Source organism: Candoia aspera, chromosome 3, assembly GCF_035149785.1.
Source record: "Candoia aspera isolate rCanAsp1 chromosome 3, rCanAsp1.hap2, whole genome shotgun sequence".
Classification (NCBI taxonomy): domain Eukaryota; kingdom Metazoa; phylum Chordata; class Lepidosauria; order Squamata; family Boidae; genus Candoia; species Candoia aspera.
The window spans coordinates 58980530-58998967 of record NC_086155.1 but is presented as its reverse complement, the minus strand read 5'-3'; the positions used below and the strand labels follow the sequence as shown (position 1 = coordinate 58998967).

Sequence of the window (18438 nt, the reverse complement as noted above, 5' to 3'; positions counted from 1 at the left end):
CTTTCCACCCCCCACCCCGAGCTGGCGTCCATTCTGGAAGCGAGCCAGAACGGAATATGCAACTTTGCCTTTTCTTGAAATAAGAAAAGCGGAAAGGAAAAGTGGAAATGCACACATGTATTCAAAAAACCACCAAACAACGCTCTCTTTCTGCAGATACTGTAATAAAGCACACAAGCCCTCTTCTGTCACAAAGAACATAAAAGTTTTAACAATGTATCCAAAGCTCTTTGAGTATCTGCTTGAACAACCAATCTCCACTTTGAGCTTAATAAGACATACGGCCTTTAAAATACCTAAACTCTCTGCTTGCTAACCCTAAACTGGTGGAACTCCTCAAGGATAGCAACAAGCTGGTCCTGGAATTGAGTTTTCTGACAACTTTGTCATTGTTAAACTAAAACAGATTCTCATCAAGAGACCTTGGCATAACCTTGTGCAAAGTGAGGACACTAACTTGGTGATATGTTAAATCTCAATTTTTAATTAGAAACTTAATTAGAATGATTGCAGGTGTCACTGAATTTTCTCCAGAAATGGCATGATAAGCTAAAGTTTTCATCATGTATGTTCTGTATGAATATGAAGCAAAATAAATATGCATTTACCAGATATGATTGTGCAAATAATTTTTCCATATGATATCCTTATGACCACAAATAATCCTGCTAGGCTTGGATATGGATCACAAACATTACAGTGAATAACCATGTCAATAATTAATATGTGTTGGAAGAGAATTGTCATTACTGGGGAGGAGGAACATTCTGATTCTACATATACAGAATACATCGCAAACATAATGTATGGAAGCAAGTATTGTTACTATACTGTGCTTAAATACTGTATGACCATTCTTCAAAATATTAATGCTTGGGCAATCTCTTATGATCAGATCATGAATATGATTAGATTTTGAATTTTTAAGGGGCCCAGCACTGCAATCTGGCAAACGTCAGTAACTGAATGGGGAGGGCATATACTTTTACTACTTTGGGAAATCATTAGTTAACATATTCTGCCAACTAATCACACTACATGAATTTGACAACAATCCAAGCAGACAACACTATCACAGTGAGACACCAACCCTACATCTTCAACAAGCTGCCATACTATTTCAGAGTAATCCAACTTATCAAAGAAAGATTTACTTTAAATAAGAATACCTCTCTGAGCTGTTGCATAGTCACAGACTTGCTGTAAGTCACCCACTGTTGGCTACACATTAACTTTAATCATAATCCTGAAATACACTAAGACATTGGTGTGTGTCCATGTGTTTGTGTGTATACCAGAGGTATAAACATAATTAAAGACTGACAATATGTGCACTTGACCAACCCTTGCCATATACAGGACATACGTGTGAACTGGTACAATTTGTCAGGGAAAAAAGAAATACAAACTGTTTAAAGCCTTTTCCACTACAACCACTACCCTCATTAGTCATGCAACAAAACCCAATTTATAGTGTACTTGCACAAGTCTGTTTTTGTCCCCTCCCCCTTCAAAAAGCCAGTACTCCTCTATTTATGCATTGACATTTACTGTTTTCCTGAATTGTTACACAAGACTAGAATGAAATATGCTGAGTCCTAGCTTCTGTTTTGATAGTCATGTTTACATTTTACCACTTAGAATATTAAAGCACTTAGTTATTACTGTGATAGCCAGTGGGCTCTTTTCACATTCCAGACTACCATATGTGTATCATTCAAAGCTATTCATAAACTACACATGTCTAGAGTTTCCACATTTTATATCAGAGCCACTCAAATGATGGAATGTGGGACGGTGACCTGTCATATATTATCGATAATATACAATATACATACATAATTCCACACTGAAATATTAAGCACAGTCCGAGTTCTCCCTGCTCTTTGTGTATATTGAAGAGTCAGAGTCACTCCGTGCAACAGAACATCATCCGCAAACAGTCCCAGCCCCAGCAGCAGGCACACAATCCCAAATATTGTCTATACCAACCGAAAATGCAGGAAGTATGTGGTGAAAGATAACCTACCATTTACTTTGCTACGCGTTGTCAAATCATGACAGGAATCAAGTGCACACTTTGTTTTTTGCATCTTTTGTGCGAGGTTTGGGAACAAAATGGGGGGAAGCAGGGAGAGGGGTCTCCTATCTCTGAATATTCTAGCAGCATTATTGCTGAGCACGGGGGTGTACATTCACATCGCTCATACGGGTGATGCGAGTGCATCGCGCGCCAGCTGCTCCAGCTGGTGCATTGCTCCCTTGCATCACTACCACTTGCACTCTATGTGTGAAATCTCAAAAGCAAATCAGAAGTAAAGTTAGAAGCCGACTCCCACTCACTAGCAGCTTTTGTCTCTTCCACGGCCAGGTTACTTCGCCAGAAGAAAAAAAAAAGGAAGCCCTTCGGCGCAACATCCTATCCGAGCACGAGAGAGTTAAACCAGGGGGCGGGGTTTCGCTCTCGCTCTGCCCTCTCCCATTTTCCACCTCGGGGGCGGGGCTTATCCCCGGCATAGAGGCGGTTAGCGACGGTTGGGGCCCTCGGTGCTTCTTTAAAATGAAACTGGCCGGGGTTGGGAATAGCTGAGCATCGAAGCGCGCGTGGGGGCTGAGGCTGGGCTTGCGTGGAGCGGGAAGGCGGTCGGGACCCGCTGCTTGCGGCAGTGGGCGCCGCCGAGCGCAGGGCTCTAAGGGGGACGGCAACGCCGCTGAACCGGCGGCGGCGGCGAGCTTTGCCCTGAGGGGGTACAGAAGCGAGGCGTGTCCCCGCCGTGGCTGCGCGCTGGCCATAGGGAGCAGCGGGAGGGTTTTGTTATTCTTATTAATCAGCAAAGACTTGTCTTAAAACTTTCCTTTTTAAGAGCTACCCTCCACATCCTCCAGCTGCCTCAATGCAGCTTCATTTTCCCAAATTTTCTCTCATCTTAAAAGAATTCTTTTTTGTCTACCCCATCTTCTAATTTGGATTTGCGAAAGAAGCTGAAATAAGTGGCTCCATTCCCCCGAAGCAAAGGGGAAATTTAAAGCGGGGGGGATTTCTTTCTCTTCCTGAGAGGGGAGTGGTTTTCCTGAAGAGGAAGCCATCGAGCTATTCTTAAGAAAGTTTCTTCTCTACCCCCTCCCTTTTTTTGTACGTGCTTTGGAAGGCTAGGCTTTATTTCGTGCTGTGCCAGACTTTTATCTTTTAAAAAGTAAAGACCTGGCAAGAGAGCTCCCAGCGATCGTCGCCCACCTGCCGTTTGTCACAATGTACAATACAGTGTGGGATATGGATCGCGATGATACGGACTGGAGGGAGGTGATGATGCCGTATTCCACGGAGTTGATATTCTATATCGAAATGGACCCTCCAGGTAATGCACTTTTTAGTTTGTGTTCAGGATTAGAATCGTGGTGCTTTTTCAATGTCAGCCATCTGCAGAAGTTCATTGTTCTCTCTCCCCAGCGGTGCAGGCTTTGGCTTTCCCTGCCGAAGAGAGGGGAAAAAACTATGCTTGATTGGAAGCCTGTAAACTTTGTTCTTATTCTTTTCTAGTCCCCGTTTTTAAAGGACTATATTTTGTAAAGATGGAAAATGTTCTCTATCTAAATTCCAAAAGCTAGGGCATCGAGTCTGCCTGTCCTCCAAAGTTCTATTTAGTGGGTTAATACCTACATTGTAATCTAACCTGCCACCTTTTTTAAGAGTTGGTTTATGTGCCAACACCTAAATACTTGATTGTAAACGTTTAATACTGCTGTTTTCTAAGAACACTTTTTTCCTTTTAGTTTTAAGTTCTACATTTGGTTCTGGCAAAAAAAAAATGTTGTCCAATCCTGTGCTTGCTTATTTGAAAATCTGTCCCACTAAGTTCAGTGGGCTTTTAAGGCCAAGTAAGCATGCATATTATCACAGCTAAGTATCTTAGAAGGGTTAAAGGCATTATAAAATTTAATATGAGTATTTCCATTGCTTGAGAGATATTGTTCTTACTTTGCTCCTGCATAGTGCTTCTTTTGTGCCTAGGAAGGAATAAGATACAAGAGGAACAGAGGTTGACTCTCTGGTGATGTGTTTAGAATTATGATTGTGAGAGTTTCAGAGTGCTTGAAGCTTCCGCTTTGGTGAAATCCTCAGCATGAAAAATATATCTGTATACATTTTCTTAAACATAATTTTCGTTTTTGAGGTAATATTGAAATAAAAAAATTAAATGGAGAAACCACTACTGCCATTACTTGGTATTACTCATCCCTGTGCAGATGGGGGATCATTATATTGTAAAGCAAAAGTAATAGCAGAAATCATGCTTGTCAACCTGATGTAATAGCAGTATACTTTAGACTTTAACCATGGTGAAGATGCTAATTTCTCCTTCACTTATATCTTTGGAGAAAGACATTCAGTAGGTTACTAGAAAACTTAATTGCTGAAAACATGTTAATAAGAGAATTTTCAGGCGTCCAAAGTTTATAAAGCTGCTGCTTCAATATTTATCTGAGGTTTAAGCCTCTTTGAGTCTTATAATAAATTATTTTGTGTTTTCTTTTAATCTAGATAATAAAAGAACCACAGTGCAGTTTTTCAGTATTACAGTATTATAGACTCAGCGTTTGAATCCCATTGAATTAAGCAGAATTTTCTTAAGAGTAATCATGTATAAGTATTCTGCTAACCAAACTAGAATTCTGCTAAAACTAAATGTACTCAGTTTTTCAATGTTTCTTACATGCTATGAACTTTACAGGCTGTTATCTTCATTTTATTAATATTTGGAGTTTGACAGAAGTTGTGGTACAGTATGGTAACAAAATTAGGTACTGTAGAAGTTTAGAGTAGCCTAGACTCTCAAAACTCTTGAAATTTTTATTTTAAAACCTTATTTTTAATATGTCTTTCCATTTCAGTTAAATGTTCACTTTTTAAACCAGAGCACATCACTTTGGTAAACCAATGCATAGCTAAGTGAGACCTGCAAATGCATCTAAGCAGTCCAACAAAGCTAAAATTCATTGTAAAGCTAGACTGTTACATTTACAGTCTTTCTGTGATACAAGTTTTTTACACTCTAAGGGGGAAAAGTTTTCTTTGAATTAATAATGTAAATGAAGCAGATAATGCATGGGACAATTTTGCAGTGTTCGCTCCAACTTTAAGATGTTTTAAGGATACTTGGTTTAGATAGCAGAATGTAACAGCTGGTAATTGAGAGTGGCATTAAAATACTAGTTATAAGTTCATATTTTTAGCTGTGAACAGGTAATACTGCCTCTAAGAATAGAACAAGCAAATCATTAGAATCCTTATTCCCACTCAAATTTTGATGCTTCATCAGACATTTATCTTGTTTCTTTAAATCCATGAGGACAGGTAACTTGCTTTATACATTTTAAAGAAATTGTGTTCTCTGCGGGCTCCATCTGAATGCAGCAATCCTATGGCTGTGCGAAATAACATGGTTCAAGGTACTTCTTATGCTATGTAATTAGGTGGACTGTTGCAGTTCTGATAGGCAAGATGGTACATGTGTGCCCATAGGCATATTCTTAGTGCCCTCCAGGTTCATTGTGCACTCTGAATTTTTTAGATTGTTTTAATTAAAAATGGGAAGCTGGCATACTGTAATGTGAAGCACCAGACTGTAGCATCATATTTATAATATGTTTATAATAATTTCTCTGAGTTCCTCATAGGCCCAATAGGTATTCAGAAGAAATTAAAATAATAGTGCAGCTCAGTGTTTTGTTTGGAGGTATGCCCACCTGTTCAAAAAAAGAGCAAAGGTAAGTTGGAGGGACACGGAATGTTTTGCGGGGTAGGGGAATAGGAGTGCAGAGAGCAACTTCACTTCTTTCTGTTGTGGTAAATCTATGTTGTGTGGCTGATTATGAACACTTAACAGCTGTTTAATGAATAGACAGACTCCCTACCCCCATGTCAATCATTTTGTGAACATGCCTATAATATGCTCTTAGAATTTTAAATGTGCATATTTTTTCAAAAAGTTCACTACAGTCAAGTTATTTGGATTTATGCATTTGTCTGTTGAATGCAAGTTTTCGTTTAAGCTTTGATTTAACAAGACTTCAATTTGTGAATGTAGAACTGTACTGTTACCTTTTCAGATATGGGGTGCTTTGGCAGTGGGGGGATGGGAGCTTTTGTCAAGAAGATGTTATTTTATTATAAGGTATATTTCATACCCTAGAATCATGTACTCCATTTCACTGATTTACTTAGAAAAAGTTTGTGATTTATAATGGAGTAGTTTTACTAAAGCTTAACATGTAATTTTACTTAGGAAAGAGCACTACATTCTGCATTTCAGAGTTCTTTGCTGAGTGTTTACTAAATTCTTGAATAGTTAATACAGGCAAGTTCATGGAAAATGAGAAGCAACCTCTAAAAGCTTTTTTTTTTAGGTGTGTAAGTGTAAAAAAGAGAAATCAAAAGTAAATGCACGAGAGAGAGAATATTGGAAGTAATCATAATGACTCTTTGTAAGAATAGAGTATTTGTGCTTAAATAATCCTGATCCTTTAAAACATACATGTTGAATCTTTTAAAATTAGGACTTGTTCAAGCACAATTTGAATTGGTTAATGCAAAGCATAAGTGGGGAACAGGGATACACTGAGTAATTCCACCCCTGATGTGTTGGCTGATTGTTCCTCTGATACCTGCATGTATGCTGTAATCATGAACATCAGAGGAAGGCATATTAGGAGTAGACTACTTGAAATGGCTCCATTTCTCTGCTTGATCATTGCATTCCCCTTTAGGTGATACCTGACTAGGGCTTTATTGGATTCAAATTCATATAGTTAAGAGAACTTCATTTTGTTTTCTCAAGAAGTTTATTACAATGCTCCTTATTGTTGATTTCTTCTACAGTACTATACAACCTGTTTGTGAAATGCGGCACTGAAAAGATACAGGCCCAATAGTAATTGTTTCCAAGATTTTTTAAATAGGTGAAACTGTTGTACATTTTAGTTGAAGATTTTGGGGATGTACAAGAAATCCAACACATCTAGTCCTGACATAGAAGCCCCACTCATTTCAGTGGACTAAAAAAATGCATGACTTCAGAACAGCAGTCCGCATTGCTGATAACATAATTTACTTATTTACAAAAATGGTATTCCATTTCAAGCACTGATACTGATACTATTTTATTGTATTTCCAACAATACAATAAAATAAATACAGTAGAATACGAACCAACAATTATTGAACCAGAAGATCAATCAATATCAAAAAGGTAACAACGCTGTCATAAAAACTCAACAGGCAACACACCATAACTCAGACACAGCGTAAAGCTAATTCCATGAATACTACATGAAACAGTATTTTAACTGCCTTCCTGAATTTTAACAGAAACCATTGTAGCTTCAAGGGTGGGGGGCAAAATATTCCAGATGTTGAAGGCCATCTCAAAGAAGTATATTTGGGAACCTACCCCATCTCTTTCCCAAACGGCAGGGAGTTGCAATTTCAACTTTCCTTTTGAAATTGAATGAGCAGATTTTACATGGTATCAAAGATAGCCAGGACCAAAGCCATATAAGACATTATTGGTAATAATCAGCACCTTGAATTGCACTTGGAAACAAAATTGTAGCCAGTATAGCACACATATTAAAGATATAACATGGCTATAACAGCTTTCACTTCATAACCGTGAGCAGCGGCATTTTTCACCAGCTATAGTCTGTCTTCAAGGGCAGCCCTATATAGAGTGTACTGTAGTAGGCCATCTACAAGGTGACAAGGATGTGAAATATTGTTACTTGTGCTTCCCATACCAAGAGCATCATCAACTGGTACACCAACCGAAGCTGGGCAAAGGTTTTCTTGCTCATGGTTCTAGCAGGAGCTGCAAGTTCAGGAGAACCGCTATTGCAGTTCACCTCCTCTTAGGGAAGTTCAAATCTGTCCAGAGCTAAAGATGGGAGTGGAAGATAGCTGCATATAAACAGCCTATTAATGACATATCACCAGATGCCAGGGGATGGCCTCTCTAGCAACCTCATGTAAATATTAAAAGAGGACAACCTCTTTTAGCCAAGGCTCCTTGGGAGTAGCCAAGGGCTTGGCCTTTCTTCCCCCCCCACTCCTGACTGAAGCCACTCACTTAGGAGAAGAACAGTGCCTCTGACCCCAACCCATGTAGATCAATGGTATTGAAGGCTGCTGAGAAATCCAGGAGAACCAAAAGGATTTTGCTTTCCCTATCCAGATCCTGTCACAAATCATACACAAGAGCAACCAGTGCAATTTCCATTCCAGCCTCTTGAGGAAGGGATTCACTTCTTCAAGTGATGGTGATCTCTTTCAGGTCAGATGTACTCAATTCTTGTTTTTCATGAGCATTACTTTAGGCATACCTCTGGCATTTCATCTCCTGGAGGTCTTCAGTAAACTATAGAGAATCCCAGAGTCAACTAATCGAATCTGCTCAGAGACAATTATTGCAAGGAACAAGCATCAGTAACTTTATAACCTAACTAAGTTCCCCACTCTTCCTGGAGTCTGGAACCCTCCCAGTAGCCCAGCAGATTACTTTTTTTTTTTTTAAGTGTAAAATGTAACATTTTTATCCTACCAGCATTCACACAGATGTGATCTACCTAGCTGACTAATCAGACCTGATAGTATTTGGATGGGAGACCACACAGATATACTTAAGCTATAGACTACATACAGCAGTTAAAAAAAAAAAAACAAGAAGCAGTGGCAAACAACTTCTGAATTGTTGCCAAGAAAACTATATAAGCATGTCTGTGACATCATCAGGAATTGAATTTAAGAAAAAGCTTTGTTTAGACTAGAAGAATCTCTAGAGCAGCACTTTGATCCCACAGAAATTAGCCATGTCTGTGGTAAGTCTAACATAAACTACCCTTTCCCAGTTGTATTTCTCTGCAATTAATATGGAGAGGTACACTGCCTGTGAAAGTAGAAACAATATGACTGGTAACTTCTGATAGTCTTATCCTTAATTCTATTATATATTTAAATAGAGGTACAAGCTATCTTTTCTGGAAGATTCCTATACATAGGAAATGTTCATCTAAGTTCAGTATTGTCTACTCTTTTACTGTAATTGAACTTTTGCCAGTATTGTGTCCATAAACTGCGTTGAGTCTTTTTTTAAACAGGAAGTGAAGTGGTAGACAAATATTTTAAATACCATAGAAAAAATGCGTGGACTTGCCAATACTAATTGCCAAAATACTTTATCTTACTTCATTAGTATTTAATAAAGGGGTTCTTGAAATAATGTGTTGTGGTTATTAGTATCATAAGTGAGAGACACTAAATAGCAGATCTTGCCTACATTTTTTTTACATATTTTATTGACTTACAACACTTGCAAAGTAGGGATTAACAGTAAGTTTAAAGGCCGTTTCATATATTAATGGCCACAGTTTTCAGTGTTTTGGTCCCAAATTTGCTGTTAGAATGCTAGAATATAATACAGATTGCTGACTTATTTCTATAGTTTCACAGATAATTTCTAACAGTGACATTTTAAACAGCTATTTTGTGCTGATTACAAGTTATTGAAGAAAAGTCTTCAAAGATACCAAGCAAAGAAATTGATGGTTGATTAAAAATACTACTATAGCTTGCTTGTAGAGTTTAGGAGCTCATTATTATATCATATGTGTTTGCATTTCTTCAATTAAAGGCTTTCTTCAAACTGAAAATACCATATGTGCAGATATGTGTTAGGTAGAACTAGGAGTTTCCCCAAATATTGCGCAAGCTTTATAAACAGTGGCCTCAGCCAGGCTTTACAAAGGAAGTTGGGTTTACAGTGTTCCTTCTCCTTCCTTCTCCTAAGAAGGCACAACCAGGTTCTAGAAGCTTCAGTGCTAATCGAAAATGATTGCTTTAAACAAACAAAAGTGTCCATATTAGAAACAGAGGTCAGTTTCCTCACTTTTAGAACTTCAAGTTAGCTTTTTATGCAGAACTCCATTTGAAGTTAAAGCCTCTGGGATTTCTACCAAACCAATCTGTTTGATGTTTAGTTGCTCATAGTTTGCAGAGATGCTAGCTCCTGCAAGGGAGATATGGCTTCTGAGGGAGGTTCACAGATATGCAACTCTGCTGTTAGCCATTAATTTGCAAAGTTGTTAATTATTCTCTCACAACATGAAGCTTCTCAATATCTTCCAGCTCTCCTCTGCTTTCCTGTGTTCCTGGCTGTTAATTTGGGCCTTGAAACAAAAATCTTACCTCTTTCTTCTGATCCAAGGACAGAGCTTCTTGCAGGTCTTTCAACAATGTTTCTCTTCCATCATTATCCTTTTTATAATGCAGCAGCTAGAAGACTAGCTGATTCATTCTGTCAAAACTTATTTTCAAATCCTGTTGAGAACGTTCGTGCTTCTTTTCTATCAAATTATCCTCTCCTTAGTTCCCAGATAGCCTAGTGGTATGGGCTACTGAAGACTAGTACATAAGAGAAGGATGTATCAGCTGAACTTGTCTTTGGAACTTGGAGCATTTCTTCATTAGATTGGTTACAAGGGTTTTGGAGATGTGTCTCCTTTCATTTGAAGTATGGATTGCAGGTCTATCTGGTAGTTTAGCTACTTTTAATAAAGTTTATCTACCATAAATTGAAGAACCCTCTCTTTTAATTCAGCACAAATAATAATCTGCCACCACGTTTGCTTTACCTAGGCCATGCATAGTAGTGAACTGATAGAGTTAAAGTGCTAAAGACCAGCATGTGAGCCATGGATTGGTTGACTGTGTGGCTTGCTGCCATCTCAGATCCTGACAGTTGAAGGCCAAATAGTGATTCCACCACCTACTTAAATAGCTATGCATACATGCTCTACGGTTGAGCATCTAGTTTCTCATGGTAGTAACTTCTGGCTGATTGCTATCAGGCTGTGCTTATGGGTGGCACTTGCTCAAGTGTTCCCACTTCCAAAGCATATACCTTCATTACAGTATAAAGAGCTGTGAAGAATTGGGATATTTAGTACTGGAGTTTGACCGAAGGTGGATTTCAAACTCTGAATACTTCTTCACACGTTCTAGTCCATTGCACTTTTGTTGGTTTTGATTTATGAATTGGGAGAAGCATCTTAGCTGAGAACTTAAGGATGAACTGTCTATACCAGCCACTGTTCCCAGAAATTTCCAGATGTTTAATATGCCAGATTTATTTTGATGGCCAACCTCCATGCATGAATATTTCATAATTTAAACCCTGTGCACTATATAACATTGGATAGTCCTTGCCAGTTGTGGTAAACTGGCAAAAGCAATACATTGTGGTAAAGGAAGCAAAAGCAATACTTTACATCCAAGGTAAAAATCTCATAACTTAGTATTTCACTCATATAGCATCCTGTTGTCCGTGGACTTGATATAGTTTTTCTGCTTCCCTTTCTTTCATATTCTAATTTGGTCTAAAGTCTCCTGATTTTCAAAACGCATCTGGTAGCACTTGTGATTTGGGATTTTCTTCCCAGTTTTCTCTGATTATTTGGAGAGGTCCTCTGACCTATAGAGCATATAATAATACAAAGGGAAATAAACCTAGGAAAGTTTTTGGTACTTCTCAGTAAGCAAATGAAAGGTGAATCCCACCTGTGCCAATTGGAGCTGGTCCTAATAATGTATTTGATTATATCCATTTATACTTGATCAAAGCTTTCCTGTGTAATAGTACATGGTACTGGTCCCTTCTACTCTTATTTTTTTATAAAGGAATTTTATAACTTGACTGGTTAAATTTTTCCTTGATTGATAATCAGCTCCTTGCACATTCTAATCTGCAAGAACAATTTAAACAATGCCAACCAGACTGCCTGGCATGGACCAGTTCTGGGTACCTGATAATGTACTATAATATACTCTGAGAATAAACTTGAACCCTCTTTGACTTTTTCATAGAGATCCCATTGTGTCCATAGCTTTTCACTGAAAGGGAACAGCCATCACTGGGGTTTTATATAGTACCTCAAGATTGCACCATTTCTTCATTGTTTGCATCTATCACAGTTATCAGTTGACATCCACAAATCTGCCTGGGCACCAAAGCATATAAACTATACAGAGAGTCACAGTTGCAATTGCAAGATGAGCAGCTATATGAATCAGTATAATGAATACATACATACATACATACATACAGTACATAATAAAGATAGATATATTCATGGCTTTGATGCCTGACTCAAGGAATCATATGCCCTAGCCATAAGACTAGTGCCTGGCACTCAAGCAGCAGTACTAACATAGCCTTTTTCAGGATGTGGTTTTCTGATTTAAAAAGCCTCTCTCCTGCAATCTTGCTTCAGTTTAGAATTTATTTCTTTTCAGGGCAGGGACAGCAGCTTGCAATTCCCAGGGAGTCTCACTCCGACTCTTCCTTGACTCCAAGGGTCAGACTGAAACTTTTGCTGTGGTGATCCAATTTAGTCCCCCATTCTGTTCTTTGTGCCTTCTGGTTTTTCCAGGTATCTTACTTAGACTTTTCTGTGGATCTTCAAGTGCATCGAACAAGCCACCAGTTTGGGAATAACTCTGAGAAATCAATGTGGGGGTCATTAAAATTCTTTAATGAGGTTTTGTGATAAGGTCATAAGGCAATTTGGGACTCACTCCCACTCTCAAAACATTTTCTCCAACCTCAGCTGGTGCTCTCACCATCAGATAAGGTCAGGACTCTTGGAACTCAAAATCTTTACACTTTCTCTTGGGGGAACCACAGCTTTAACCACGTACCCACCTCTAATAAAACTGGAAACAGCTTATATCTAAAAATACTTCTAATGGCACTTGGCTATGGCAATCACCATTTGATGTTTAGTTTCTGTAAGATTAGGTACAGCTTCAGCCACTGTGAAGTGGCCATCACCATCACTATGGTGTCCCTTCATTCCACATTGTGAACATTCTTTTAAAAAGGTTACCTTCCTGTCCCTTAGTTTATTGAAGGCATTATTCATTGTTTCAGCCATTTGACCACTTGTCCCCTTATCAAAGTAGTGTGTAATATGTTTAGGGATATTCTTAATCAACCAGATCTTACAGTTTTGAGTCCTGTAGCCTTCTTTTCTACAACTATGGTACAGTTTCTTCCCATTTCTTGGCTCTTTGTGGTTTCCTTTTAACCTCCAAGTAGTTCCCTTTCTCCCAGAAATTTTTCCCTTTTGAGGGCCAGTTGTTTTTTTCCCTACAAAAGACATTAGGACTAGGCCTGCCACCCTTGCCATCATGAAATCTTCAGCCAGTTCCAGAACACAACTCTAGCTATCTGAACGGTATTCTGAAACATGCTGACATATAGCCTCCAGAAAAATGGACACAAATTGGGAGACCATCTGACTGTATCTTTGAAAAGAGAGCTAGTGACCTTTCTCTACCATGGGGTAGCAATATATGTCAGATTCTTTCAAAGTCTATTTGTTGTTGAAGACTTATCAATTGAAAATTAGTCTATCAACATAGGGTTTAAAATCTTAAGCTGGCCACTTTTTAGTTGATAGCACTCCAGATATGAAGGCAGCAGAATTAATCGATCTTGCCGAATTAAAATCAAAAGTTTATATAGATACTTAACTTCCTCCACTACAAGACAAATATATACACATTTTTAAAAAGGGGGTAACCATTTTGATGAAGGAAAAATCAAATTTGTGGAAACAGTACTTTTAGATCAACTGAAATGTTATAATTGCATCCTTTTGAGTTTCTTATAACTCTTCATTTTGTACATCTGCCTGCCAAACTTACGTAAAGCATTCAGAGGCATATTTCCCCAATCCCCAGATATTACCTAGTAGCATGATTAGATAATTTCATTCAACAGTTTTTTTATTCCCAAAGCTTAGATATTATAACATTCACAGTGGAAGTTAAGGGCAAAATTCCTTTTAACTCGAATTGCTTTAGCAACAAACTTTGCATTAGCGAACTGTTTTCTGTTGCATTAGATTTTGGAATGAGACCTGCTACAGCACATTGACTTCACTAAAATGACTTTTTGATTGTCCAATGACTTATAGAATGGAGTTTTTAACATGTTTTTGTTAAGCAAAAAAATGTTGAAAAAACATGTTGTGCAGAGGTGTTACCATTGTCTAAGAATAATACTTCTGTGAAGAGAACTTTACTAGATGTGTGAAGATTAGATGTTATAGTTGCTGAGTCCACATAAACTACAGAGAACACAGTGTAAAGTATATATGTGTGTATTCGATAGGATTCATATGGCCGTCAGATGACACAATCTCCTAAAATTCTGTGGTGTGAATCATGACTACATACATTGAATTTGATCTCTATAGACTTTTTAAGTCAGATAATGAAAGTTGGTTTGTGAAGCATGCTTTTTCTGTTATCTTTTTTTCAACTCAAGTTAAAGCAAAATATTCTGACTTCACAGTTTTGTTGTAAATTTCTCCAACATTAATAGAAAGAGAACATGATACATAAATACACTATATTTGTGGCATAATGCTACTGCAGAACAGTTCAGCCATTGTTATAGTTAATATTCCATTTCAGAAGTCAATTCCTTTCTTACTGGCAAAGATTTTTAAACTAAGGATTAAATGTGAAGCAGTAGTTATTGATGTGTATAGCCGCAAGTAACACTGAAATTATTATGAGTAGAAAACAAGAACAGTTGAAAAGAAAGAGTTTTTTTTCCTGGGTATTAAGCCTTCTAATGATCATTGGTTAAAGTGGAAAGATATCATTGGTTACTAGGGAGAAGCATAATAGTAGAGCTTGATTGTACAATAGATAGGATTTGCTTCATTTTGGGGAGTCTGATTATCTTATTTTACATCCCACTCCAAGTGGTCTCTCTGCATTTTGTGTGTGTTTGTTGCTTCCCCTATATTTGGCATTCTTGAACTGTCTGAATTATTATTTTACTAATATATTTGTCTTTGAATCAGCAGTGTTTCTAGCATGGGTCATCATATTGGAACATTTTTTTTTTCAAACCATTGTATAAAGATGGTCACATTCTTAAATTTATGGTTATATACTGTACCCACCTGTTTGGAGACTATGTTCTCCATAAGAATAGATAATTGAAGATGAGAGGTTATTGGTCTACATGTTTCACATTATTTAAGAATTTATATGCTATCCTTACCAACAGTTTTTCAAGCTGACATACAGTAGATTCCCCTGATATAGACTACTATAGATAAGACAGGATTACAACTCTCAGAATGCTATTGACTTTGTTCTTAGCAATTGTAACTCCACTATTGAGTTCCTATGATTAGTAGATTTAATGCATCATCTTAAATTTAGATCCTAAAAATTGAAGAAAGAATTTTAAAATGTAGAGTTTTAGATGTATCATTTTTAAAACATCCTAAATGAATATTTACAATATGGATGGACTGTAAAATACTGAACAAAATATGTAATTTTAAGACTCTTAAAGGCAGTGGTCTTTCTAGCAAAAGTTAATGGATATTGTGGAGTTATATTTTGATTTGTGCTGGATTTCATAATTCCTGTCTGTGGTATTGTTAAAAGATACTGGGAATGTTTCAAACTTCTTTCTTACACCACAGAAATAGAAGGAAACATTACAAAGTACTGTACCTCTCAAATCAGAGATGTAACATGGGATAGCCCATCTTTGACACTGTTCTGAAATCATGCACATCCTGGAAGATCAATTGCAGTATCAGTCTTGGTGCTGCATTTGGATCAGTTGCACATCAATATGTAGATCATAATGGGATCAGCTGCATGTCAGTGTGTGGTTGACCTTAAATAGATGTGTATTTAAGGTCACTTGTGTATCTTACCATACATAAGTATTTATCTCCTTACTGTATAGGTCCTTTAATAGTTAGCTGTAATGTTTTCCACTTGAAATATGACAGATGCATCTGTTAGACTCATCTTTTTATTTTTGAAATTCCAGTGGCAAAACTGAAGCTGGCAAATTATACTTGGGTGATCTTTCTCATAGTAATGAAATAGCTATGTGTTATGCTACTTGTTAATCAGAATAGTTATAACTGGATAACTTTCTGGAAAAATAACCATTATTTCAATTTGGACCAGTTTGTCTGTTTTTGTAAAATGTACTACTTCTGGCCACACTCAATTTATTTTATTAAGTTTACAAATTTTGTTCAGCTCTTAGTCTGAGTGAAATTAAACCGCATTTGTGGCATTTTGTCTTCTTCAACATACCAATAGATAACCAGTGTGCCCTCATAAAACAGCCAGTCTTTGATATCTTTTCTTTGTGGTAAGGTAATCAAATGAACACAAGAGCAGCAGGTTTTGGCAAAACTCACACCCCTGTGGCTGGACATGACAGCCTATTGATTTTTCATGTGAAGGACTCTCTGGTGAGATACACGGCCCTATGCTACAAACATCTGTCTTACTTCACCTTCCAAGTATTTAACTGAATAACCTGTAATAGTTTTGACTTATTTGTGGATGTGGATAGATTGAGAACTAAAGGAAGACTAATTAAGGCAATAAGGTAACTTTTTAAAAAAAAAATTACATTTGTACACATATAGCTACTGAACTATAGCATATTTCATTAATCACTGCTAGCTTCAGACTGTTAGATTAATTAAACGATCTAACGGTTTCCAGAAAATGGTCTTTTTCCAAATCAAAATTATTATAAGATCTCCTTAGGTGAATTGCATTGCTGTGGGATTTTTCTGTATGCATGTTTTTTTGATCAGCATAAAGCATTCACATTACGTTATTGACTAGACCATTTCTTTGGGGTATTTTGTCATAGCAAAGCATGGCCGCTACATGGAAGCTAGCAAAAGTTATGTTTTTTGTTGACTTAGGGCCTATCGCTGTATCTCAGTCCAGCCTATCAAGCAAAGTAATTATTTTGCAGAATGCTATGTATGCTGCCTTGACTTTCTGGAAGATGGGAATTAATTAATTAATTGCATTAATTGCATTAAAAGAAAGAAGAGCTCTTTTTCCAAGGAAAAGTTGTTTAAAAATCAGAATGTAAATAACATCTCAAAAGCTTATTTATCTCACTGGCTATAAATACGCATTCAGAAAGCTGAGAAATTCTGTCAAGTACTCTTTACAAATTTGGTTTAGGCAACTTCTATGCCCAACCTTAAGTAACTGATTACCTGCTTCATGATAAAAGCCATCATTTGTTAAATGTAGTACACTATAAAGCTGTTTTTTCCTAGTCAATAATCCTGAATCATCCGACTTGAAAACTGCTGGGGAACCTCCAGGTATAGGGAGAATGTTAGTTGTGATTTTGCATTCATCTAAATCTAAGGAGGTAAGGGCTGCAACTTGAATTCGGTAGATAGAAGGTGCTATTCATTAAAATTTGTTACAACAGAAAAGAAGCTACTTTTTCTGGTATCATATGGCATCAAATGCGCCATTACTCACGGGCTTGGTTGAAATAAATAAGGGTTGCATTCCAGTTTATTTTCCTGTACATATTGAGAGAAACAATGCTGCAGGGCTATTTGTTTTCTTCTGCTTTTCTACCCCTCTCAACTGGTAGAGGCAGTATGCACAACAGCATTAATTTTAGACCACTTTTTGTGGTCCGTGACTTTTACTTTTGATAAGACTGTGGAGAAATAGTAACTGAAAGAATTGCTACAGTACTATCAAGAGTTGCTTTTGTCAGTCTTTAAAGTCTGAAAAATGAAGCTGCAGAAGTGTTGTCCCACTGTTCAATCGCTCCCAAAAAATTGCAGAGGAATGCCTGTATCATTCTTTTGATGCTACTATAATAATATTGCAGGAAAAAAATAAGCAAAAGACAGAATCTGAAAAGAGAGACTATAATGGTTCATTAATGATTTTCAGAATTGGTTGAAGCAATTAGGGGGGTTCTTCATAACTGCAAATTAATGAGAACAGTGAAAATGTTCTCTGGGGGTACCTTTTAGTGCAGAAAGTACAATCTTTCTTTGGCTTCCTTATTATAAACAGTAGCATCTTGGAGAATATTCTGAAAAGGAGAACCAGAATATGTTTTATGACAATTACACTTCAGCTTATATCTCAGCCATATTTATTTTACAAGTGTTTATTTGGAATGAAATAATAAGATTCCATATAGCAAACAGCCAAGTTTCTATACATGCATATAATATCTATCTTGCCTTCTTCCACTAGTTTTGTTTTGTGTAATGATGTGGCTCTTTGGCTCTGAGTGCACACTAATATTGCTTCACTTCTTCCCCTCATCCTAGGGATGAATATTTTTTAGATTGCAGCCTGAGGGAAGGGACTGTCTTTTTATTGTTCTGTATGCTGCAGTGAGAGACTTTCCCACTAAAGTGTGGGATATTAAATAAATAGTTTTTTCCCCCAATCTCAGGCATATTCAGTCATCTATTTTCATCTTATTTAATGTTTTATTTTACAGCTTGCAATTTTATTATATTGACCTGCCAGTT

General features: G+C 37.2%; 1 protein-coding gene across 2 annotated transcripts in view; it reads left to right on the top strand.

Annotated features, from left to right (window-relative positions):
* Positions 1-2523: 2523 nt before the first annotated feature.
* The window catches only part of PIK3R3 (phosphoinositide-3-kinase regulatory subunit 3), a 40570-nt gene continuing 24655 nt past the window's right edge, over positions 2524-18438 (top strand). For both annotated transcript variants that reach the window (XM_063297869.1, XM_063297868.1), the window contains exon 1: positions 2524-3356. In XM_063297869.1, coding sequence (XP_063153939.1) covers positions 3251-3356 — 106 coding nt within the window. In that variant the 5' untranslated portion in view covers positions 2524-3250. The remainder of the gene's footprint in view (positions 3357-18438) is intronic.